Below are 24,787 nucleotides of genomic sequence, written 5' to 3'. Positions count from 1 at the left end.
AATGGGATAATACCCATGGTAAACAGTGAAAGCAATCTTTTTCCTGTGATAGATCCTATCCAGTGGTGGTTGTATACTGAAGTCAGACACAAAGAAAGGCTCAGCTTTCAGAGGCCTAAGCTCATTTCTACTTCATGTCAGATCCTTTCTAGATACCTCAGAAATTGTGTCCCACACACATTCCTTGCTTGGGTAACTGGGTACTCTAAAAAATACATAATCAACTAGCTACTGCTATAAGGAGGTCTGAAGGACTGTCTCACCCTTTTACCAGAGAGAAAGCAAGCAGGTTCTTACATATAGTTCCTGATAGAGTCAGGAAGGATTACAACACATTTCTGACCTTCCTTCAGCTCTTTGGCTGCCTTCACAGCTACAGACATGGCACTGCCTGAGCTGCCACCTGTCAAAATGCAGATCAGAAACAAAACTGTAAACTATAAGTGAAACGAGAAAGCATGAGAAGAGAGATCACAGAGGAGCCCAGGGTGAAGAAGACAGCTTCTGAAGTGGCAGGAGGTCTCCCTGACCTGCACAAGGCTTCAGCCTCCCACACTATTCAGAGAAACTCAAAGGATTCGCATCTGCTCTTACCACACAGCAGTCCTTCCTCTCGGATCAGCATGCGTGCGAAAGTAAATGACTCCTCATCATTGCTCTTGTACCACTGGTCCACTGTCTGGGAAAGAGAAAGAAGAGAGAAACAAGGGCATATTTAAATGAGGAAGACTTGGGGAGCTACACAACTAGTGTGAATTCAACTCATGTTCTTTGAGGCAACAGCTGCCCAACTGAGCCATGTGCCTGGGTTTCCATCCTCCAAATGCCAAGTGGCTTTTTTTCTCCAAGATAAGGCGATTAAATTAACACAACAGACTCCTTATTGAAACCTCACTGTGAGAACAGGCTGTGGCGAGACAGACACAAGGAGCATCAGTTTCCTCTCATCTTGGAGGGTTTCCCAGGAAGACAAGCACTGCTCACAACAGTCATACCACTTTTGGCCAGGAGGGGCTGGGGTGTTCTGTTGGTTGGCTCTAGCTTGGGGTTTTGGGTTTATTTTAATTGATTGACTGGGCTGGGTTTGAAGAAAAGAAATAAAGGTTCTGTGTTCTAGGAAAATGTTATCTGCTCGCAACATTTATAAACTAATGTGGCCATTGCAGAAACTTTCCAAAGACTCCTTTTGTTGATGGAAAGAGCAGGAATAGCTCTGTCTGCTAGCCCTCACCTTTCAGCTCAAAGAAATATTTCCCCAAGTTTTAATTCCACCTTTCACCTCACTTCTGCATTCCAATAGAGGACAAAAGTCAGTAAACCAAGAAGCATGACTTACAGATCTATCCAACACTGTGGGGACAAAATCGTATCCAATTCCTTCCACTTCATACACTGTCTTGTCAGTCTTGTTCAGTTCTTCTGGTGTAGCAAGGATGGAGCCTTCAGGATCAACACCTATAATCTGAAGAAGCAGTTTTCACTTTGGCTACTATGATACACTGCTTTTGAGAGCACAGCTATTTACTCACGAGCACTGGCATCTTTACAGCTGTTTGTGTCACATTGGCTACACACACACAGCCAAACTAACAGCAAGCTAGTCTCCTATTCATTTCTTCCTGGCAACATTCACCTCCCCTGTAAGCAAAATGCTTTGCTGCTTCTGGCCCCTTGGCAACCTATCCTGTCTCCTCATGCTGCAGACACTAAGTGAAGGGCACCATCCTGTTTTATGTGGGCTCTGCTTGGTTTGAACAGAAGACAGGGTTTCTGTGAAACAAGACTATCCTTCTTCACATCAGGCACCACTGCAGCCAATATATTTGTGACAAGTGTAAGCAGGTAAGTATTATTTTGTTTACCACTCCCCCTCTGTAAGCAAATATTCACAATTGAAACACAATACCAACTTCTGTGAGGAAATCTAACACAGCACACAGGTAGACACATAGATTGGTGTGTGCAGAGAAAATTACACTGGGTAGGACCTGGGCAGCTCCAGACAATTAGTGAAGGCACAGTCTGAAAGGGGACACAAAACTGCAATACACACCAGTGAAGGAAGTTTCTCAGACACCCAATAAAGGGATCTGAGGGCAAGTTTTCATCTGCTGAGACAAATCTGAACTCTGGTCACCAGCAAGACCAATCTGTCACTATTTCAGACAGCCTGAAAACTTTTCTTTGCTGCTTAGAACTACCTTTTAACTGAGAACATCCATGAGCTTCCCATAGAGACCCAGGGCAGGCTTGCAAGGAATGGCATGGGCCAAGTGGAGCAGTTTGGAGTTCACCCCACTACAGAAAAATAGGTTTGCCACTTACTTTGCAACCTGGACACTTCTCCTTTAGCTTTCTGGAGATGCCAGTAATAGTGCCTCCTGTGCCAGCCGTAGCCACCAGCATGTCTATTTTTCCTGTTTAAGGATAGAAAGCAGTTGTAAAATCTCCCCCAGAATCACAGAACCATAGAACAGCTTGGGCTGAAAAGTATCTTAAAGACCATCTAGTTCCAATCCCCCTGCCATGGGCCAAGTTGCTCAAAGCCCCATCCAACCTTGAACACTTCCAAGGAAGAATGAGGGATTAACAACCCACTTACTCCAAGTATGGACTTTCTTTAACAAAATGCAAGAAGTGTCAGAGGAGGCTCTTTGTTTCCCAAGAGCTGTTACGACGCCTATCTTGAGACCACCTTTCTCAATCCTTATTTACTTCAGCAGTAGTTTTGGAATGTCCATTCAGTGGGCTGGCAAGGCACCAATTTGTGGTACTCTGGACACAGATGGAGGTGGCTCATAGAGCAGATACCTGTAGTTTTACTGTTACCATATTTTCTTACACAGATAATTAATTTTCTAACTTAAAATGGACAGCCCATTATATTAATTTACTGAATGAGTGCCAAGTGCATGGGATAAGCACCATTTTAGGGAACTGTTAACACAACTACCCTTTCACGTGATAAATACTGTCATGAACACTATTTTATAAGGCAGATCACTAGCCTCTTATATTACTTCATTCTATTGCCTATGTCAAATGCCTACATGGTAGGCTGCAGCCTATTCGTCACACTGAACGCCTCCAACAGCTCGCAAGCTAATTCTTCAGCTGGGTGTTAGCCCAGCTAAAGCTCCCTGCTGCCACACTTCAACCATTTCTGGTACTCCAACTCAGCTGCCTAGAGATAACATTGAAGTGATCCGTGCAGACTAAAAACGTTTTTCTTACTGGTGACATCTGCAACACGGAGCAGTTTCTACTCCTGAGGACTCTTATGTGAAGAAGCTTCCAGAGTGCTTGAGTATTTGGTCTGAGGCTGTACCTATGTTTGTATTTCTGAGCTGAGAAAAATGACCCTACTCATTCATGCCAGTCTATCTGGGGCTTTTTTTTTTATAGGATAACTTAAGCAACACTGTTTTCTCCACCTGATCACAAGCAAAAGAGTCTAAAAATTAAAGCATCCTTCTTTAATGGGGAAAAAAGTCATTACTACAACTACCCAAATAAGGCAATTCTCTAATGATACCCAGCACATGTATGGGATTTGCTATGTCAAAATCCGTGCATTTCTCATCCACCTCAGCACTCATTCTCCAAGAACCTAACAATAAGAGACTACTAGGGACCCACTGAAAAGCAAACATACCTTCACATTGCTGCAGGATCTCTTCAGCTGTGGTATCATAGTGTGCCAAGGGGTTGCTGGCATTACGGTACTATATTGAAAGACAAAACAGCTAATTAAGTAGACCAGAAAGACAAAATTCACATTGTGAGGCATTTCAAAAACATGGCTAAAATTCCCAAAGCCCCACAACAGCTGCATATACCCTTTCCAGACTGCTTCCTTATCTATTATCTGGATGTAGGCAGAGTGCCTGAGGGGAGATACAACCTTCCTAAGTGACCTAATTTAAGAGTAGTTCTAAGGTGCCAGCACCCGCTTATGCCATGATAAGTCCTGTCTGTGGGACAGTTTCTTTTAGGAACGTCATGACCATTGTGCCCATTCTTCTGCAAAGACGTGCCTACTCAGCAGCAAAACCCATTTTGCAGTTTCTGCAAACATGGGCTCGTTGCTGCCCTCTAATGACTATAAAAACTTGCTACCCCACAGCACGGTGATTGCTCAGCTTCAGACCTCAGACATCTTTTCCTCCAGATACACTCTTTGGGTCTTGAAAAGTCAGCCAAGGGCACTAAGGAACAAGGATGGAATACCTCTTCCCATGTCATGCACGACACCTCGGCTCTTACCTGGTCTAGTATGTGTGCATTGGGGATTTCGTTTTTCAGTCTCCATGCTACACCCACATGAGATTCAGGAGAATCAAATCTAGCAGTAGTTGGGGTCCTCACAATCTCAGCACCCAAAGCTCTCAAGACATCCACCTGTAGCAAACAAAGCTGGTCACAACCCCAGAAAACACTCTCCCAGCACAGACACTTCACTAGGATATAGGGGAAAGAAAACGTCTTCTCTTTCGCCTGGCCTGCAATAGCCTCCTTAGGAGTTCTCCTAAATCCCAGCCTCACATTACTGAGCCATGGATACAAATCCTTAATGTCACTTGATCTTAAAAAAGCTTTACTGGGAAGATAGATGTCAAATTCCTGCCTCTATCCTAGGCCTTCAGGCCTGTAGGGACTATTATTACATATTAAGAAGACTTACTGAGGCAAAACACCATCTCCTCTCATGCTGGTCATGTACGTTCCACACTCCAACAGTGCTGTTAGCCCAGTATTTTAAGTGCAAATTATGCATATATACCTCATCCTTTGGACACAGGCAGCAAACAAAATTCTCCAAGACCCTATGCACCACTCAACTGCAACCACTCGCAAGGGCAAGCTGATGACACTGAGATAAGGCAAAGCCTGTCTTCAGAAAGGAGAGAGGCCTCTGGTGCTGCGTACCACCAATGGCCGTGTAGTACCTCTCCCTCCGCAGCACATAAGAGCAAACAATAGGTATAAGCTTTCAGAGGATATTGCTCTTATTTGTGACATTGCCTTTCAGTTGGAACACTGGAAGCGTTTGAATGGAGATACATGGTTTTACTGACAATTTGCTGCCTCAGCTGTGAGTCACATGGGATCTCTTCTCTATTGTCTTCTTTTGGCTGCAGGTGTAGCACCATAGGACAGGGCTTGGTCTAGAGCTAGATGTTTTGTGTTTTCCACAGTGAAGATAAGTCAGCATTACTCAGGAACCTTTTCCTTCCCCTTTGTTGTTGTGGTGACACAACTCAGATGCTTGCCAGCACCACTCAGTGTAACCTAAGGATCTCAACAGGCTCAGCCCAGTGCAGAACAGAACATTCCAAGCTTTAGCATGGCTTTCCTTCATCCTCCTTTGCTCAGTGACAGAGAGCTAATACAGGGAGATGTAGTCACTTCAATGGGCTAGGTAAATCTCAAGATCCCTTGACATTTGTATTTAAAACAGCTATGTCAGTTCTCAAAGTGACAGTGCTGTAGGGATGGGTCTTAAAGACATTTTCTCTCCATGGATTTCTTTGGGCTCTGGCAACAGCCCCTCAGCAGAGTTGAGAGACCAAATGCCTAAACCTTGATTGCTAAAGGCACAGCACTCATATGCACCAGGAGCTCTGCAAGTGCAAACCTGCTCATGTGTAAATTATTGAAAATAAAAACAGATGTGACCTTCTCCATGCTCATTTTCTCTGGCATCACAATGATACAGCGGTAACCCTTCACTGCTGCAGCCAAGGCCAGCCCAATTCCTGCAAGCAAAGACATGTAGAGTATTCAGTGAGGAGCAACAATGAGCAAAATCCACAATGCTAGCTTTGGCATGCCCTGGCTTTAATCAGATTTTCACCAGAGGCTTGAGTACAGTGTCTCTAGAAGTGTGGCAAAAGGAACATTTCTGGCTACTGAGGAGAACTGGATTTACAGATGCTCCTAGTTCTTTGAGGATCACAGCCCACATAAAGGTTAGCCAAGGATGGGAAAAGTTGACTTGTACACACTGCTAGCTTTACCACATGCGTATCACCTTTCTCCTGTCTCAGCCACTTCATCTGGCAAAGGAATGAGCTTCAAGCTAAAGAAGACTAGAGCAATCATTTTGATACTGTCAGAAGAGCATTAGAGACCCACTTCTGCATTAAATCCCTAGTCTGCAATGGGCTGAAACTAAATCCTTTCAGAAAAGATGTGATTTAGATGCTGCTGTGACTGAGGCTCTAATGCACTGTCTCAGCTTGCTACCACAGTGAAGTACCTTGACAGTTAGGGACAGATACCTCATTTCTACTTTAAAAATCTGCACCTCCAGCCTGATTTCTGCCTTCTAGCTTGTCATCATCTGCCTATATGAAGAGCTAAGCTCAGAACTGCCTCCCCTATAGAAGAGAAGCTTACACCTGTCATCAGATAACCTTTCTGCTGGATAAGCTAAACAGATCAAGTTAGTTGATACAGGTACCAGGCACAATACCAACACATGCCCATGACAATGCCTCACAAACACTTCACCCCATGCAGAGACTTGCTTGTCCAAAGCTGGTTCTGTTTCTAGATTGGGTTGATTGATTAGGGGTGGGGAAAAAAAAAAGGTAGTCTTTAACTGTTCCTGTAAGAGAAGAATAACTTACACCTCAAGTAAATCAAGTAGTGGCTAAATACTAGGGGGGTGAGCCCAAAGAAACTTTTCCCAGCATATTACAGATAAATAAGGATGCAAAAAAAAAAAAAAAAAGACAGCAAAGGCCTCACTAAGGCTGAAGACTGAAGAGAAGCCATCCAGCACTTTCCCTCTTTCCATTATGGTCTGTGATGAAGAAAGTATTTTGAGACCTGAACTCTACCACTTTGTAGGTTCTGCTACTCACCTGCAAATGCACCAAAACAGGACTTTGGCTGAGGGAGAAGTGGGATGCAGAGAGGACAAAAATATAATACATTAGCTCCCACATTTAACATAGTAGCTCTGAGCAGTTGTCTAGAGCAAAAGCCAGTTCTCTCAGGTTACTGTCTGCCCTGGTCTTTTCTTTTACATGAAAAGACAGCTTTCTGAAGTAATTGTTTTGTATGTCCTTCAGTTCTGCCTTCTTTCTATCTTTTGGGTTCTGTGGCAAGGAGAATCATCTAAAACCTATAGACCAGAAAGCAGAATATCATAGTATGACCTCAGAAGGGGAAGATCCAGATTCACACCAGCCTTTTGGTGCTTTTTTCCCCAATAATTTCAGTCAGACTTTGATTTCTGAATAGGGCCTAAATATCCTGGTGAATCTGGGCTAACACTTCTTTTATTTTAAAGCAAAGAGTCCTGCAAATTGAGCAGGCCTCCTTCCCACCTGCATAGTCTGGTCAGCATAGGACATTGCAGAACTATTCCTTCTGTGAGATGGAAGAGGCACTGCTCTCTACACCAAGCAAGCAGGAAGAGATCCTCTTTCTCCCCTGCACAGATAGCCTCCATACTAAAATCTCAAGTCTTGCCTTTTTCAGGAAAACCACCACACCATTTCCCCCCACACTTTCCCCCACACTTTGCTAAGATCTCTCCATTCCCTACCTGTGTTTCCAGATGTTGGCTCTATGATTGTGTCCCCAGGCTTCAAGATCCCAGCCTTCTCAGCATCCTCTACCATCCTCAGGCTGACACGGTCCTTCACACTGCCCCCAGCATTGAAGAACTCACATTTTGCCACTGGAAACAAAGAAACCAAGCAGAATTCTTAAACAGTAGTAATTTGCTAAACAGACTGTTTATGCCTCAAATATCTGCAAGAACAACAATGTTAACCTGTCTGTCCAATTCACCTCCCTGCTTTGCACCACCAGAGATGGGGATTCAGTTCACAGCATCTCCACTGTTATGGGTCACAACAACATGGCAAGTTTGGTATTTGATGCTGGCCACAGAAGCCAAGACACTCATATTCTGTCAATCTCCTCAAAATATGACCTCTCCTTTAATCTTCACTCTTTATTACAGTCCAGTCATTAAGATAAAAAGCCCCTTGGCTCTTCTAGTGCAATAACATGGGGGAAGAGAATTCCACCAACACACCTTACCTCTTGCCCTGTAAATTCTTCAGCTAAAGAGTTTCTGATCAAACTGGAAGTTTCTTCTTGTTCAGCCCACACTTTCATTTCAGTACTCCTAGCATTAATGCTTTCAGTGGTGCTAACCACCACCTTTCAGGATTCTGATCAGAGCCTCCAGATATCTCCAGCATAGTTGGGGTTTAAACAAACAAAACTGCAAACTATTCACTGATAGTTTCATTACATTGTTTTCTGTGATCTTCAGTGATAACTGCAGATCTGTATTTTGCACACAGTGATGAATACTCTGAATATGAGAAGCAGTCATAAACTTCATACATTTGATTTTCAGCCTGCAGCAGTACTCACAGAGTTGACACTTGAGCCCATACTGCTTCCCAATCTTGTTGATTTGCACCAAAGGTGTATTGCCAACTTTATCCAGGATGCTTGGCAGGATTTTCAGAGGCTCTGGCCTGGTACACATACAAACAAAGTCAGTTTATTCACAAAAGGAGCCACAGGCAGGTGACACAAAAGTAACACAGTATTTCTAATGCTTTTTCAATCATCCTTCTCCCTCCTTTTCATGAGGGTTAATTTTTATAGATATTTTAGTTTAAAATAATGTCCACTGGACACAAATTCACAAAACATTCAGTCCTTGATCCAAAACAAGGATTAACCAGACATCAAGCCAAGTGCTGAGGGCAAGAATTAAGTGCTCTGTACTTCCTCCCGGCATGAAGTAGCTTAACACTGCTCAGAGGCAGCTATTTTATAAGCAAAAGGCATTAACAGTGCAATCTTTCATCAAGTCAGGGAACTGCTTGCCAGGTTACTTAAAATAAGGCAGTTTAGTCCATGTAGGTTTACATTTTTGGTGCAAGGCCCCTTGTATGCTTAATCTGAATTCTTAGCTTTGCTTATACATGGAAATCAGAAGCACCAGCATACAGGCTAAACAGCATCAATTTAAATCAGACATCTTTTGTTAAATCCACATAGCTCTGAGGGGTCCTGGATTAGTGATGCACTGAAAATTAGCAACTATATGTAATACTTACAGAGTAGTATGACGATGGGGTGAGGCAGAGAGGGGTTTCCCCAGCTTCCATGTACATCTGCTAGGTGTATCAGGGCGGATCCACTCCCTTTCCTTCTCATTAGCTTTGCAGTTCCCATTGGTCCTCTCACCAGAGACACAGTTTTTGCCAGGTGCATGAGGGCATGAATTTGTATCTGGCTTCTCCTGGGAAGGAACCATAGGCATTTCATCCTTGGGGACAGGGGAAAAAATTAAATTAAAGAGGGAGAGAGTAATTCATATGCCTTGCTGTAACAAGGTCAGAGCATCCTTTGAGGTTATTGAAGTTTTTCACCACAGGAGAAACCCCATTCTCATCACTGGCCCCCCTAAAATGATTTTTAATCATGTTACTAATAAGGAGTCCTTATTCTTGTCTCTGTCCCTTCATAACCATATCTACCACCAGGCTAGTGTTTCAGCATGCAGTATTTCTGAGGGAAGCCTGAACAGCAACTACCCTGGTGGCAGTTTTCAGGAGAACAGTATTGCCTATAAGCTAAAATAGGCACAAGTAGTTTTTAACACCCAAGAACAAGTACTGCCCCACCCTAACTAACTACTGCTAACACCCAAGAATACAAGAGATCCTGCCACTTGTACCCAAGACCCAGGCAGTAGGGGAGAAAGCACAGTATGTCTCAGTTACAGGAATCAATTGTCCCAGTCTTGGTTTTCCTTTATATGAAAAAGGTCACAACCGATGGGTATTTACACAGTCAGTTGATGTTTCCATCAAACTGTGAAGATGGGAAAACATTTCAGAATGGTTTTGCTTTGCTAAAACCTTATCACCAAAACAAGAATCTTACCCTGCAACACTGAGTGCAAAAGCTCTATACAGTACCCTACATGAAGATAACTTATTAAACACACTGAAGCATATGCTTACTGTAACCACGCTCCACAAATATCAAGAAAACAGGACCAGACTCATGGGAGACACCCCTCCCACACTGAAAAGCAGCTCTCTGAAATAAAACCTCCCCACTCCAAGCAGAAAGGAACACAGGAAGGCTACTTGATGACTAATTAGAAAATGGTGCCAGAAGATCCTGCATTGCCCCTTGTGGTCATGAAGAACTTTTCCAGAAAGGCCTCTGGTTTCAATAGCACCTACCTCCAGAAAAAAAAAAAACAACCAACCAAACAAACAAAAAAACCCCAAAACAAACAAACAAACAAAAACCCAAATAAAAAATGAACAAAAAAACAAACAAAAAAAGGCAAAAAACAAACACAAAACCCACACTAGACAAGCAACCATTGAAATTCCTCTGGGGATTTCACTTTTCCAAATTCGAATATTCCCCAGAAACCACTGAGTACCTTAGACAGAATAAAGGGCCTTTCAAACAACTTCTCCATGTCCTTTGGTGAAGGTGACAGCACAGTAGACTGGACTTTCTTCAGAAGACTGAGTACTGTGGGTCACGAGACTGGAACCCTCTTCAAACAGAAAAAAAACAGTAAAAACAGAACAAAACCAATCAGGAAAGAGTCTCTCCTAGGGGCAAAACACACCCTTTGCTTTCTTAGGGAAAAAAAGCAGCTGAAAACAAAGTAAAAGTGACCTGTATAAATAGGATTAAAAAACGATCATGCAGCAGAGGTATTGCACAAGAGCAATGGGTCTCCTGATTGTTCTTCCCACATTACCTTATCTTCCCTCTGCCTTGCCCTCTATAGTTCAGATCCAGGGAAGTAAGCAAAAACAAAATTTCTATTGGACTGACTGCAATTCCATAAGCTTGAAAGCTACATAAAGCAATAGCAAATACTCCGGTTCACATGATATGTACTTCTAAGAGACATCACGGGTGAAAGGGCTTTGTGGTGCTATCATGAAAAGACCCTGTACACATCTTAAGAAACTCCTTTATACAGAAACAGTTTCAGAGGCCTCTCTACCCTTGAGAAGACCAAAATCTTACAAGTTCCTATCCAAACTGAGTTATTGTGGCACACACAAACATAGTGATGTTGGATATAACACAAACAGCAAACACTCCAACCAAAAGAAAGCAAGGAAATCTTCTATCAGGCTTCTTGTTTCAGAAATTAGCAAATATAAAATGCAAGCAGTGATTTCATTTCTCCTACCCCAGCCAGTTCATACAGCCTGCCTGCTTCCTTTCCATTGAAGACAAAGACCTGGCTGAAGACTTGGGAAGTGTAGCATTTTTTCCCCAATGTTTGTTTTTCTCATCACCCTTTTACAGCAAGACTCAGCTCTTTCCATTGCTGAATTGCACTAGGCCTGGAAACAGTCCCTCCTTCTTCTGACAAGTGCACACAAACCAGGCACAGCTTAGATCAGACAGAGTTGATGATCTGGTGATACACTTAAAAAATAAAATAGAATCTGAATCACAGGATCAGTGAACTTCAGCATTTGACCCTGCAAATTAATATGCACCAGTAACCACTACTACCTTATGCACACCAATTCCTTTCTTCCATGCTGATTTGAAGAAAATTACTAAGGCATTTAAATTGTCCTCCTTTAGGAACAAAAAGCCTTTGAAAGTGCCAGTTTTCCCAGCTAAGGCTTAAAATAATTCTCCTTCTAGATACAAAGACTTCCATGCCACCAAAATGATACAATTCTACTTTATTTAGTTTAATACATGCCTAAAAGCCAAGATGGACTACATCCTGACCTAGACTACTGACCAGGACTAGACTGAGAGACATCAGTCCAAGAAAACTAACATTCCATAAATACTTGCTCTTGGAATATGGCTTTCCAAAAGCTGCCTTGTGAAAGATTCCCTCTGAACTGGGCAAGACAATACCATCTCACTCTCACTTCCTCTATTTTAAGGCGAAACCCCCACAATCCACTAACAACACCCTCCACCTCTTGAACTACGAACAGTAGAAACAGGAAAATCTGTGTTTATTGCCTTCAACTGAGCTGCGAGATTCTCTCATGTTTAGAATGGCAATAAAAAGATTCAGCAATGGGGCTAGAATTCTGAACAAAAGTGAGGAGACAGGAAAAAACCTACCACAGGCATTGACAACAAAAATCCTTTCCCCAGATGCTAACATTAAGCATCATCATTCATTGGAAGGAACACAAGCTTCTGTTCAATAAATCCTTTTAAATAATTTTATTAAGCATTAATTTAAATAACCCCACACCCATCCAGCATAAAGTAAACAGGTAAACATGCACATTTATTAAGCAAAATTCTAATCATGCTAGTCTATAGTCAGTCACAGCTATGATTATGTTGACCAGCTATGGTCAACCTAGAATCTTACGGTTTTGAAGGAGGGCAAAATCCTAGGACAGACTTCATTGTTCTGCAAGGGGAATTCTCACTACAGCCATCAACAGAGACTGAAAAGCACCTGCAATGGCTTACATTTATACCTAAGAAACAGGTCAAGAGCCCAAGAGTGACCTGTCATGTTCAGGACCAACAGGAAGACTTCAGATCTTCCAGCTCCTTCATTGCTACTGATGAGATTCCTGACACACCACCCAGAACATCCAGCTGGTGCTTACAACCCTAAAAGATGTAACTTCAGCAAATTAGAAGGCAGAGGTAGCCAGCCTAGGACAGCCATATTAGAATCATAGAATCATAGAATAGAATAGTTAGGGTTGGAAAGGACCTTAAGATCATCTAGTTCCAATCCCCCTGCCATGGGCAGGGACACCTCACACTAAACCATGTCACCCAAGGCTCTGTCCAACCTGGCCTTGAACACTGCCACAGATGGAGCATTCACAACTTCCCTGGGCAACCCATTCCAGTGCCTCACCACCCTTACACCCTACACCACCCTTTCTTCCGTATATCCAATCTAAACCTCCCCTGTTTAAGTTTTAACCCATTACTGCTTGTCCTGTCACTACAGTCCCTAATGAACAGTCCATCCCCAGCATCTCTATAGGCCCCCTTCAGATACTGGAAGGCTGCTATGAGGTCTCCATGCAGCCTTCCCTTCTCCAGGCTGAACAGTCCCAACTTTCTCAGCCTGTCTTCATATGGGAGGTGCTCCAGTCCCCTGATCATCCTCGTGGCCCTCCTCTGGACTTGTTCCTGCAGTTCAATGTCCTTCTTATGTTGAGGACACCAGAACTGCACACAATACTCCAAGTGAGGTCTCACAAGAGCAGAGGGGCAGGATCACCTCCTTTGACCTGCTGGTCACACTCCTTTTGATGCAGCCCAGGATACAGTTGGCTTTCTGGGCTGTGAGCACACACTGAAGCCGGTTCATGTTCATTTTCTCATCCAGCAACACCCCCAAGTCCTTCTCCGCAGGGCTGCTCTGAATCTGTTCTCTGCCCAACCTGTAGCTGTGCCTGGGATTGCTCTGACCCAGGTGTAGGACCTTGCACTTGGCATGGTTAAACTTCTTGAGTTTGGCATTGTCCCACCTTTAGAGCATGTCAAGGTCCCTCTGGATGGCATTCCTTCCCTCCAGTGTATCAACTGAAACACACAGCTTGGTGTCATTGGCAAACTTGCTTGAGGGCACATTCAATCCCACTGTCCATGTCAGTGACAAAGATGTTGAACAAGACCAGTCCCAACACTGATCCCTGAGGGACACTGCTCATTATTCCCCCCATGATCCTACCCACAGGCCCAAATCAGGCCATAGGAAGCTGGTGCACCTTTCTACTGGGAAGACTTTTGGGGAACAAAGGAAAGGGGGTGATCAGAAATCACTAAAACAGAAGCTGACAGCAACTTCTTTGCTAGCCTGACCTTCTCTCAGTCTTTCTTCTGGAGATACAAACTGGGGAGACAGGACAGAAGAATGGCAATTCTGCTTTTCTAACTGCAATGGGTGCCTCTCCAAAGAGTTTGAGGGAGATAAGCTGCAGGAAAGGTTGCCCATTTTCAGGAAATAAATTCTGCCAGCCTGAATTTAAGTTTGCTGTAAAAAGAAACATTAACATAGCTAGCTTGGGGGGGGTGGGCAGAGTCTAACTAGAAAAGCCTGACTAACTTCTGGCATTAAATCTGATTTTTCTGCCTCATGCTCTGCAGAGAGAATTCACAGATTCATTTAAACCTAAGTCACAAAGGGGATTGAGACATAGACAGAGATATGACATCCAGAAAGCCTCATGGGCAAGGCTCACATCTCTGGATCCATCTCCACAGCAAACCCAAGACCTAAACTATTTTTCAACTGCTACAGAGCATGACTGAAGGCCAGTGAGTGAAATTAATCCTCAAATGGCCTGAGTTGAACTCACACCAGATATGATAGGAGCTATGGTTTCTAAGGCTGTTTACGATATATGTCAGCGCTAGTGTAGATATTTGTCATGGTTTGAGCATGTTTTGAGGGTGTTTTTTTTTGTTCAAGGTTTTTTCCAGCCAGGTGGAGGAGGGGAGTCCGGGAGGAAGGAGAGACAGGACACCTGACCCAGGCTAGGCAATGAGGTATTCCATACCATAGCACGTGATGCCCAGGATGCATACTGGGAAAGAGAAGGCTGGAGGGGGGCTCTGGAGAAAAATGGAGGAGGGAGCACATGGTGCTCGGCCGGGCAGGGTGGAGTGAGTTATGGGTCGGTGGCTGGTGGGGTGTTGTATTCTTTTCACTTGCTGTTTGCTGTATCATTAGTATTTGTAGTAGTAAATGGCAGTAGGGGTTTTGTGTTATGCCTTAGCTATTAAACCGTTCTTATCTCAATCCGTGGGGGCTACATTCTTTGGATTTTCCTTCCTAACTCTCCGGGAGTAGGGGGACTTGGTTTAAACCACGACATTTTTGGCGCCCAACGTGGGGCACGAGGGATTGAGATAAGAACAGATCTGAGCAGATTTATGGTCTCTTGTCACAATGCTGATTTATTGGCTCTTAGAGGTTTTTCTCTGGATCTCGCTGTTTCGGGATGTTACCGGGTACTTGGTGTATGGATTGGATGTGTTTGTGTTTGTGTCGGAGGCTTGTAATACGGTGGGGCTCCGGCAGCAGGGGGGGATGGACGTGGCCGTGGACTTGGACTTGTACCAGGCCGTCCCGCTGCTCTTCGCCGTCCTTGTCTTTATCCTCGTCGTCGTCTGTGTGGAGCTGCATGAAGCCAGGAAGGAGCGGCCCCGGGAGCTGCCGGCAGCTGAGGCTGCCAGGGAGAGCGGCACGGGGAGCCAAACGGCTGTGGCAGAGCAGCGGGAGCAGGCGGGGGAGGAGCGGAGCAGGGCGGTAGCTGAGCAGGGGGATCAGGCGGTGGGGGGGATGAGTCCTGCGGCCGTTCCCGACCCTCCGACGGCCGAGAGTGTCCCCCGGAAGTCGCCCGCCGACCCCCAGCAGGATGCAGGAGACTACGCAGCACTTCCCAGCAAGGCAGAGGAGGAACCGAGTCCTGCCGCCGTTCCGAACCCCGCAGCGGCTGAGAAAATTCCCCGGCAGTCACCCGCCGAGCCCCAGCAGGAGGCAGGAGACCACGCAGCATTTCCCAGCAAGGCAGAGGAGGAAGATCCAGACTTGGGAGAAGAGAAGCTGGTGGTGGGAGAGCTGGCAAGCAGGGCAGCTACATCAGCCCCAGTGACAAGTGCAGCAGCATCGTCTGAGAGTTCTGATGGTTTTGAATGGCTTTTGGGTGCCCTTGGGACCTGCCTGCTGATTGTGATGGTTTTCGGCATGGTGGCACACACACAGAGTGTGTTCCATCCACAACCATTTTGTCTGATCCCAAAAGTTAAGCAGAGTCAGGTCTGGGTCTTGTCTAAGTTTAGACAAGTACATAGGAACACCAGGAGACTGTCCCCAAGTCTGGACAGTCATGAGTGGCAGGGCATGTGGGACAGTATAGCCGGGTATCTGATCCACTGGGCCCCTCCAGTGCTTTGGAAGCATTGGAGGTGGAAGGCAGCTGTATGGAGTCCCCAGCAGCAAGCTGTAGAACTGCTGAAGGGGATGGTGAATGATTTTGGTGGGCCCAGATACTTCAGGCTATCAGTCCAGAGATGCAACTTAGAGATGTCTCATGATCGAGGGGTGGACTTAAGAGTGATGGTGTATTGAAAATGTGGGATCTGGGCATGACGTGAATGGTATGGAATAAGGGGTGGATAATGTCATGGTTTGAGCATGTTTTGAGGGTGTTTTTTTTGTTCAAGGTTTTTTCCAGCCAGGTGGAGGAGGGGAGTCCGGGAGGAAGGAGAGACAGGACACCTGACCCAGGCTAGGCAATGAGGTATTCCATACCATAGCACGTGATGCCCAGGATGCATACTGGGAAAGAGAAGGCTGGAGGGGGGCTCTGGAGAAAAATGGAGGAGGGAGCACATGGTGCTCGGCCGGGCAGGGTGGAGTGAGTTATGGGTCGGTGGCTGGTGGGGTGTTGTATTCTTTTCACTTGCTGTTTGCTGTATCATTAGTATTTGTAGTAGTAAATGGCAGTAGGGGTTTTGTGTTATGCCTTAGCTATTAAACCGTTCTTATCTCAATCCGTGGGGGCTACATTCTTTGGATTTTCCTTCCTAACTCTCCGGGAGTAGGGGGACTTGGTTTAAACCACGACAATATTTAAAGAGTATCACGCATGCAAGAACCTAATTAACTCGAGTCTTGTCTGAAGCAGACATGAAGCTATCCAAAAGGCGCATGTAAAAGATGAATCAGAGATATGCCCCAAGGGCTGACAGCTCAGCAAGAAAGGAAATTATGTTGCATATTACTGTGGCCTGAGAATGGAAAACTTTGATGTTAAGCAGGTACTTTACTGTGTGAACAAGTACACCACTACAAACCAGTTATTCTGCTCACTCTGAGTATCACAGAATCTTAAGAGAGTTTTAGCATCTTTACAGGTTACCAGATGAAGCAGTACCCATTCAGCCTTTGGAAGCTGTTCAGGAACACCATAGTTTTAAGTGATTCAGGAGACAGCAGACATTTGGGTTGTTTTTTTTTTTGTTTGGTTTGCTGGTTGGGTTTTTGTGAGAGTGTGTGTGTTCATTCCCTTGCTAATTCCCCAGTCGCATGCAGCTCCTGTGTCAGGAGGCATCAAATGACCCAAAGTAACCAGGTTATTAATTAACACTGTGGCTCTAGGAAGAGATCCTTCAAGAACTGAAAGTCTTATTTCCATTTTCTTCTACAGAGCTGTTGAGGGAAGTTGTGCATGCAGCCCTAACACAGGTGTCTTCTGACATCCCCATTTTCTGAGCTCATTTCAAGCCTGTCTGAACTCACCTGGTAAGTCTTCTAAGTGAAGACTGACTTCTTCAAGGAGCAAAACAGCATTAAAGACCAGAGAATACCTTATCTGCATTTTTACCTGCTGCAGTCAGAAGCTCTTTATTTCTTTCCCTGCTTCCAATTCCCTCTCTTTATTCAGCACAAAGATGGACCAACACTATCGTCTGACCAGTGCATCTGATTTGCCAAGCTCACCAAGTAGAGGGAGAGAAGCATTACAGGTAGGGTAAGAGAGGCTCAGAGACTGAAGAAGTTGCCCATCATGACAAAAGAGTGAGTTGGAGCTCTGCTCTCAGTTTCTGACCAGGACTATGAAACAGATGGAAGCATAGCTCCCCTTCCCCAGGATTACATTGCCCCACTGCAAGGCATAAGATCTTTTGTTAGCCTGGGGACCTCTCATAAAGGCTGGCAGAGAACCACTAGTCACCACTGCCTGGCATGTTTAATGGGAAGTACCAACTGACACCCATTCTGGCTACATCTGCAGAGCTTTTGGCAGCCATCCACAGTGCAACCAAGAGCATGGTATACTCTGCTGTCTGCCCAGTTCCTGTGGGTCTCACATGCAGACAGCAGGGACCTGCCAATAGCCAGAGACCAGCCTATCCTGGCAGCTGTCAGCACCAGAGTGACACACCTGAGCCAGTGTGTATGCTCCAGGAAGCTGGTCCACCATGACCCTGGCTACCAACCACAACTTTGAGAAGTACTACTCCACCTCCCAGAAAGCAGCCCAATTAACTCGCATGCAGAGAGGCCATGATAGAGAACTAAAGAGCTACCAACTAATATCAAAAAGGATATCTGTCCAAACACCAAAAGTACTGGACCTAACCTAGCACTATAAACCGTACTTCATCAGTAGTGATCTCACTACAGCTGTTCTCCTGCCAAGAAATGCCAGGCTCTGGGCCGGTCTCTGTTTCCCAGTAAAAAACAAACAAAACCTTTCCTCCCTCACATAAAATCCCAGATTTTGCCTATTCCCATACTCTGAGATTTCCCTCCCTTCTGCAGCACATGTTTTGCAGAATGTGGAGCTCTCATACCTCAAATCAGCAAACAGACTCAAAAGCGTAAACAGTCTAAGCAACTTTGCTGGTATCTGAAGGGGGCCTATAAGGATGCCTGGGAGGGACTCTTCATTAGGGACTGTAGTAACAGGACAAGGGGTAACGGGTTAAAACTTGAACAAGGGAAGTTTAGATTGGATATAAGGAGGAAGTTCTTTACTGTGAGGGTGGTGAGGCACTGGAACGGGTTGCCCAGGGAAGTTGTGAATGCTCCATCTGTGGCGGTGTTCAAGGCCAGGTTGGACAGGGCCTTGGGTGACATGGTTTAGTGTGAGGTGTCCCTGCACATGGCAGGGGGATTGGAACTAGATGATCTTAAGGTCCTTTCCAACCCTAACTATTCTGTGATTCGAGCCCAACACTCCACACCTCTATGGTCAAAGGCTGCAGGATTAGGGAGATATGCAGAAGACTAGTTACTCAAACAGAAACAAGAGAAGAACCACTTGCTTTTCAAGTAGTGGCTCGCTCAACAGTATGTCAGCAGCATTACTAATGCCTTTACTGGAGTTGCTTTCTCAGGTTTTAGTTAAGTTCAGACACTTCCCAAGGGGGGAAGGACAATATATGAAATAAAACGTTAAGAAAACAGGCTTCTTGGTCTACTGCTTTAGCCAGACTTGACAAGAAAACGTTGCCGAGAGATGCTCAAATAAACAATGGATGACTGGCCAAGAACAGCTGAATCACTGAATGGCTTGAGTTGGAAGGGACCTTCAAAGGCCAACTAGTTCAACCCCCCTGCAATGAGCAGGCACATCTCTAACTAGAACACGTTGACCACAACCACCTCCAGCCTGCCCTTTCATGTCTCCAGGGATGGCACATCTACCACCTCCCTGCGCAACCTGTGCCAGTAGAAGAGCTGCGGCCAAACCCAGAGAAGACAAACAAAACGTACGCCGTCACCTCGCAAGCCCGTCTGCGAAGCCGAAAGCTGATCTTTCCTCCTCCCCGCTCCCTGCTGGTTGGAGCACTCCGCAGCCACCCTCCGGCCTGCCCAGGACATCCCCAGGGCCGCTGCCCTCGCGCTTCCCCCAGCAGGCACGCCGGCACCAGGGCTAGCTCCAGGGCTCCGCTTGCCCAGCACGGCTCCGAGCTGCCCGTCCCTACCTCTTTCATCAAGTACAAAGAGAAACCGCGCGGCAGGACCGCATCCACCCCGCAAGCCCGCATCCCCCCATCCTTCCCTGCCGCCCCAGGGAAGCATTCCTGAAGCAGAGCCCCCCTCAAAGTGATCGTTTAAAGGCCGCTGCCGCTGAGGTGCAGCGTGGCGCAGCCCACCCCAAGCGCAAGGATGATGCCCAGGGCGGCGGAGAGAGGAACCCACCCACCTCCCTCTCCCCACATGGGGCCACCACCTCACCCACGGGCGCTCCGCAGGACGGCAGCAGCGCGGCGAGAGGAGGAGGAGGAAGAGAAAGAGGAGGAAGAGCCCGCTTGGCCCGGCTCGGCCCCGCCCACCGAGGGGAGAGAGCGGGAGTGCACACTGCGATTGGCAGACACGGGGGTGTCGGCGAGCCAGAGACAGCCAATGGGGAGGGGCGCGGGGCCACGGGGCACTGCCTCCTGGAAGAGGTGTGGTGGCCGGGCAGGGCCTGGTCGGGTTGCGGGTTCGGGTCGGTGCCCAGCCTGGAGGGCTGCGCGGAAACCTGGGGCAAAAGGGCTGGGTTTGCCCGAACGGGCTTCGTGGTGACCCCGTTGAGGTCGCTGCTGGCGCTATGGGGTGCGGGCCGGAGGGGGCATGCCCAGGCCCGGCCCATGGGCACCGGCCCTCAGGAGGTAGAGGGATGTAAGCTGCTGGTCGCTTCCGAGCACTGCTTGTGCTACCGGCTGCTGTGTAATCTGTGGATAAAAAACCAAAACCCATACAGGTTTCACAAAAAAAAAAAAAGGTACTTGTTCCTAGAATTATGGCTTTCCAAAAGCTGCCTTGTGAAGGATTGCCTCTAAACTAGGCAAGACAATGCTACCTCACTCTCACTTCCTCTATTGTAAGGCAAACCCTCACAATCCACTAACACTCTCCACCTCTTGAGCTATGAACAGCAGAAATAGGAAAAGCTGTATTTATTGCCTTCAACTGAGCTCTGAGATTCTCTCAAGTTTAGAATGGCAACAAAAAGCTTCAGTAATGGCAATACAGCTCTGAACAAAAGTGAGGAGAGAGACAAAATAGCTACCACAAGCATTGCTGACAAAAATGCTGTCCCCACATGCTAACCTTAAGCAACACCATTAGACTTGTATAATTTGGCAGAAAACCACCAAAACCATACCCACAGCAGCAGAGCACCTGTGAAGGGAGTTCCACAGCTGGGTCCGCAGCTCTATCACCTGAACCCCCTGTGAGGGCCTCTGGGTTGGGCCTTGTTCTGCCTGCATTGCAGGCTGCCCCAGCCCACCCAGGTTGGCATCGATGGGTAAAAAGGGCCCAAGCATCTCTCAGGCTCAGGTCAAAGCCTGTAAATATACAGCCTGGGGCATAGAGGAGCTGGTGAATCCCACAGCTGGGAGCTGCAGGCCTGAAATGGTGCCATGGAAAGTAAGTGCAAGTGTCCCACTGAAACAAACCCACACTGGTCATTTGGACCTGCTTGAGCAAGCTCAGAGGAGGCCACAAAGGTGATCAGAGGGCTGCATCACCTCTGCTACTGGGACAGGCTGAGAGAAGAGAAGGCTCTGGGGGGACCTTAGCGCAGCCTTCAGTCCCTAAACAGGGCCCTACAAGAAATCTGGAGAGGGACTTTTTACAGGCATGTAGTGGTAGGACAAGAGTCAATGGCTTTAAACTGAAAGAGGGTAGATTCAGATTAGGCATTAGGAAGAAAGTCTTTTCTGTGAGGGTGGTGAGGCCCTGGAACAAGTTGCCCAGAGAAGATGTGATTGCCCCACACAGGAAGGTGTCCCTGACCATGGCAGGGGGGTTGGAACTAGGTGGTCTTGAAGGTTCTTCCAACCAATTCCATGATTCCGTGATTTCACTGTCAGTAGCTGTGCCACAAATCAGGAGATGGGTTTATCCTAAAAGGTGCCAAGCCTGAAGCATGGCTCTGGAAAACACCTGAAACTTCCTCTGCTAGAAGCTCCTGTGTTGCCTACAATGTAGCACTTGTCTGCTGATGCACTTGTTAGCACAAACATAGCCTGTGCACTGCTTGTGATCACTGCTTGCGAAGAAGTAGCAGCCATCTTGAGCCTCATGGTGGGGCTGCATCCTAGCCAAATTGGCTTCATCATTCCATTGGCTTCAACTATCCATTACATTAGTCCTTATGGCACCAGTGCAATGGATACTTATTATGCTCTGATATTATTACACTTCTGATGGTGTCTGAGAATATGATAATGAGGTATCTGCCTGGGAAGTCACCCAGTGTCACAACTGTTGCACCTGCACTGCTGTGAGCAGAGCTTTATGATGTCTAACAAGGGGTGCAGGTCAATTTAATGACACTCAGTGCAAATTGTCTCAGAGTAATTCTTGGCAACTATAACATGCTCCAGATTATGCAGGAAGTTAAAAACAGAACAGAAATCCTTGCATAAAAGCACAAGGAACTGAAAAGGCTTACAGGAGAGAAATGTCTCAAGAATGTAACTTGCTACTCTAAAAAGTCCAAGCAGCAGTATCTTCTGTATCTGTAAAAAATACCAATAAAGAGAAAAGCAATTCAAGGTAGCTTTAGTTTAGAACATAAATCACCGTGAAGTGTTCCATATGTTTTAGGTAGTCAAAGGAGTAGGGACAACTATATATCTCCATCTGTACATACAGATACCACGCAGTATAGCTATTTGGAGGGTACTGCATGCAGTATAAAAATAAAAGGAACAGGATGTTTTAATCAAATGGTAAAAATGACAGATGAGATTTTTATAACTGGAAGTGACTGGTCTGAAGCTGAATGACCAGTCTTAGAATCAGCAAAGTCTCTGTGGTAAGAAAATGGATCATGATTAGACTGTATGGTAAAATTTATGAAAGAAGGTAGGAAAAACACTGAGCAATTAAAAATTAATCAAGAGAAGAGCCAGGTATTTTATATTGGCCTTAAATAAACAGCAACACTGAGGCAGCTGCTTCATTACACATGATAAAAATTGGCATACATTAGAAAAATCCATGTTGTTGACAAATGACATTGATTTTTCCTTGCCTCTTTTGGATCAAAGTCGATGTAAACCCACTTTGAATTCCATGTTGCTGTTCTCCTAAAATTTTACTAGACATAGTATGATACCATAGACAAAGTATGATTTACTAGACAATACTGCTGTTGAACAGGATAATTCTTTACTTTAAATCATAGTTTGCCTACCTAATTATGCTGGAAACATACATGTAAAGTGAGGTTTGCACAAGTAACCATTAGCCCCACTGGAAAAACCTTTATCGGAAAAGTGTGTAGAATGAGATTCTAGCTTGCATTTGGCACAGCTAAATTACAGAATGGCGCAAGAGGAATACAGAGCTTGCTGTTAAGAATGCCTGACCCTTGAAATGGATACCAGAAACACCATAAGGCACAAGGGCACACATGAGACCTGGCCACAAAGCACAGCAAAGAAAAATTCATGAAGATTTGGAACAGAATGAGTTCAAGTGTTTGAAAACTGCAGTAGTAACCACAGTGGGTAGCCAAAGAGGGTTAACCATACCTTGTATGCCTTGCAGGGAGGACTGAGGGAAGAGGCATTGAGTCAGCTGTTCTGCATAGAAGAAGTGCCAGCCTTGCATCAACCACTGCAACTTCAGGCAGATGGGTGTCGAGATGTGAAATTGGCAGCACAGATGCTAGATCCTCTAAAATGTAAAATAGATACCTCAGAGGAGACCTGTAAGACCAAGTGACAGTGCTAGGCATGTTGGAAACTGTCTGAACAGAATGCATGAGGCTAATGAGAAGGATTTGTAACTGCACCACAGCTCTCTACTCAAAATTCAATCTCTTTCACCATGGCAGCAGCCAGGTGAAGGTAAACAGGCAACGTTTATGGGAAAATATGAGGTTTGATTAAAAAAAGGACTTAAAAGATACCCACATCAACACTGACCCAACATGGTACCACTGGCATTAGTGGCATTAAAAATAGCCATGGTGCCCGGGTATGAACACACAAAGCTTTTCCCCACCTCACTGCCCACTAATTAGACGCATTATGGCTGAGACCAATGAGCAGAATACTTGAACTGCTCTTCAACCCAACCTTTCAAATAATTCCCATAAAGCAGCAGGTCACTACCAATTTCCTGCTTGGAGCCACTTAATCCATTTCCTGAGATCTGACACAATTATTTTTTTCCCAAGGAACAAGAGCAGATGTGGTGAGGGTTGGTATACCATCAAAATTATTATTTGATCAGTGTAGTGGCTGATCAATGTGACAGTGACTGGAATATTAACATAGAAATAAACAGCTTGTTTAGGAATGGCAAGCAGAGGATGCTTTTCTTTTGTCAATGATGAGGGCTGGAAGGTTGGACAAGTGCAATCAATGATCAAAGGGAGAGGGAAAAAAGGCAAACACTGTTGTAGTAGGAAGAATGAGGCTTTTTGTGAGTAACTAATGAAGTTACCCAAAGAAGCAATGGTGCCTTGGTGATATCCAGAGCCTTTATGGGAAGGGAGAACACAAGGTTATCATACAAGCTCAGGGAAATGTTTTTATACAAAGGGAAGAAAAAACAGCCCAAGAAGAGCTGCTCCACATTTTAACTGCATGGGAATGCCACAAGCAATTCAGAAGACAGAATCATAGCTCAAAATGCTCTTTGATGGACTGGAGAAATTAGATGAGAAAGTCAAATAGGAAGTTGTTGGAAGGATAAATGCAAAATTTTACAGCTAGGCAGGAGCAATCAATGCTGGAGTTGCTGCTGTCTGGACACCAGCTGTGTAGAGAACAAGGTATGAGTGCAGTGCCACGCAAACTCAATGTGAGTCAACAAGGCCCTGCTGTTAAGAAAAAAGCAAACATTTTGCAGGGTTATGCAAACAGGAATATAGCCTGCAGGACATATGGCACTCTCAGCACTGGTGCGCTTTGGGGAGGGACCATTGCATTTAACAAATAAGATACAACCCATGTGGGGCATGGCCCAAGAAGCACAAGAAGGTGTAGATACATGGTCCTGGAGTAACAACTGGAAGAAGTGCAGTTGTTCAGAAAAGGGAAACCTGAATAAAAGCAGAACTGCCTTCATTTAGCTAAAGGGAAATGAGGAGGGGGATAAACCATTTTTTCATATTCCTTCAGAGCAGGAGAAACTGGAAAAGGTCAGAGTTACAGCAGTAATGATTTAGGCTGAACATTTGAACATCATTGCTCAGGCTGGAAGGGACTGCAGCCCAGCCTCCTATTCAAGGCAGGGTCCATCTAGATATCAACATGGGTT

General features: G+C 45.5%; 1 protein-coding gene across 4 annotated transcripts in view; it reads right to left on the bottom strand.

Annotated features, from left to right (window-relative positions):
- LOC101881324 (cystathionine beta-synthase-like protein) overlaps window positions 1-19,837 on the bottom strand; it is a 29,154-nt gene extending 9,317 nt beyond the window's left edge. For 2 of the 4 annotated variants that reach the window (XM_031051432.2, XM_005151706.3), the window contains exons 1-12: window positions 19,754-19,837; window positions 10,454-10,573; window positions 9,105-9,316; window positions 8,407-8,513; window positions 7,562-7,696; window positions 5,680-5,759; window positions 4,267-4,401; window positions 3,656-3,725; window positions 2,326-2,417; window positions 1,337-1,462; window positions 595-679; window positions 298-403 (exon numbers count right to left, since the gene is read on the bottom strand). In XM_031051432.2, coding sequence (XP_030907292.2) covers window positions 298-403; window positions 595-679; window positions 1,337-1,462; window positions 2,326-2,417; window positions 3,656-3,725; window positions 4,267-4,401; window positions 5,680-5,759; window positions 7,562-7,696; window positions 8,407-8,513; window positions 9,105-9,316; window positions 10,454-10,492 — 1,187 coding nt within the window. In that variant the 5' untranslated portion in view covers window positions 10,493-10,573; window positions 19,754-19,837. The remainder of the gene's footprint in view (window positions 1-297; window positions 404-594; window positions 680-1,336; window positions 1,463-2,325; window positions 2,418-3,655; window positions 3,726-4,266; window positions 4,402-5,679; window positions 5,760-7,561; window positions 7,697-8,406; window positions 8,514-9,104; window positions 9,317-10,453; window positions 10,574-19,753) is intronic. The other 2 variants (XM_031051434.2, XM_031051433.2) reach the window with 2 other exon arrangements.
- Window positions 19,838-24,787: the final 4,950 nt, after the last annotated feature.

Source organism: Melopsittacus undulatus, chromosome 2, assembly GCF_012275295.1.
Source record: "Melopsittacus undulatus isolate bMelUnd1 chromosome 2, bMelUnd1.mat.Z, whole genome shotgun sequence".
NCBI lineage: Eukaryota > Metazoa > Chordata > Aves > Psittaciformes > Psittaculidae > Melopsittacus > Melopsittacus undulatus.
The sequence above is the reverse complement of the archived record's forward strand: the minus strand, read 5'-3'. Positions and strand labels throughout refer to the sequence as shown.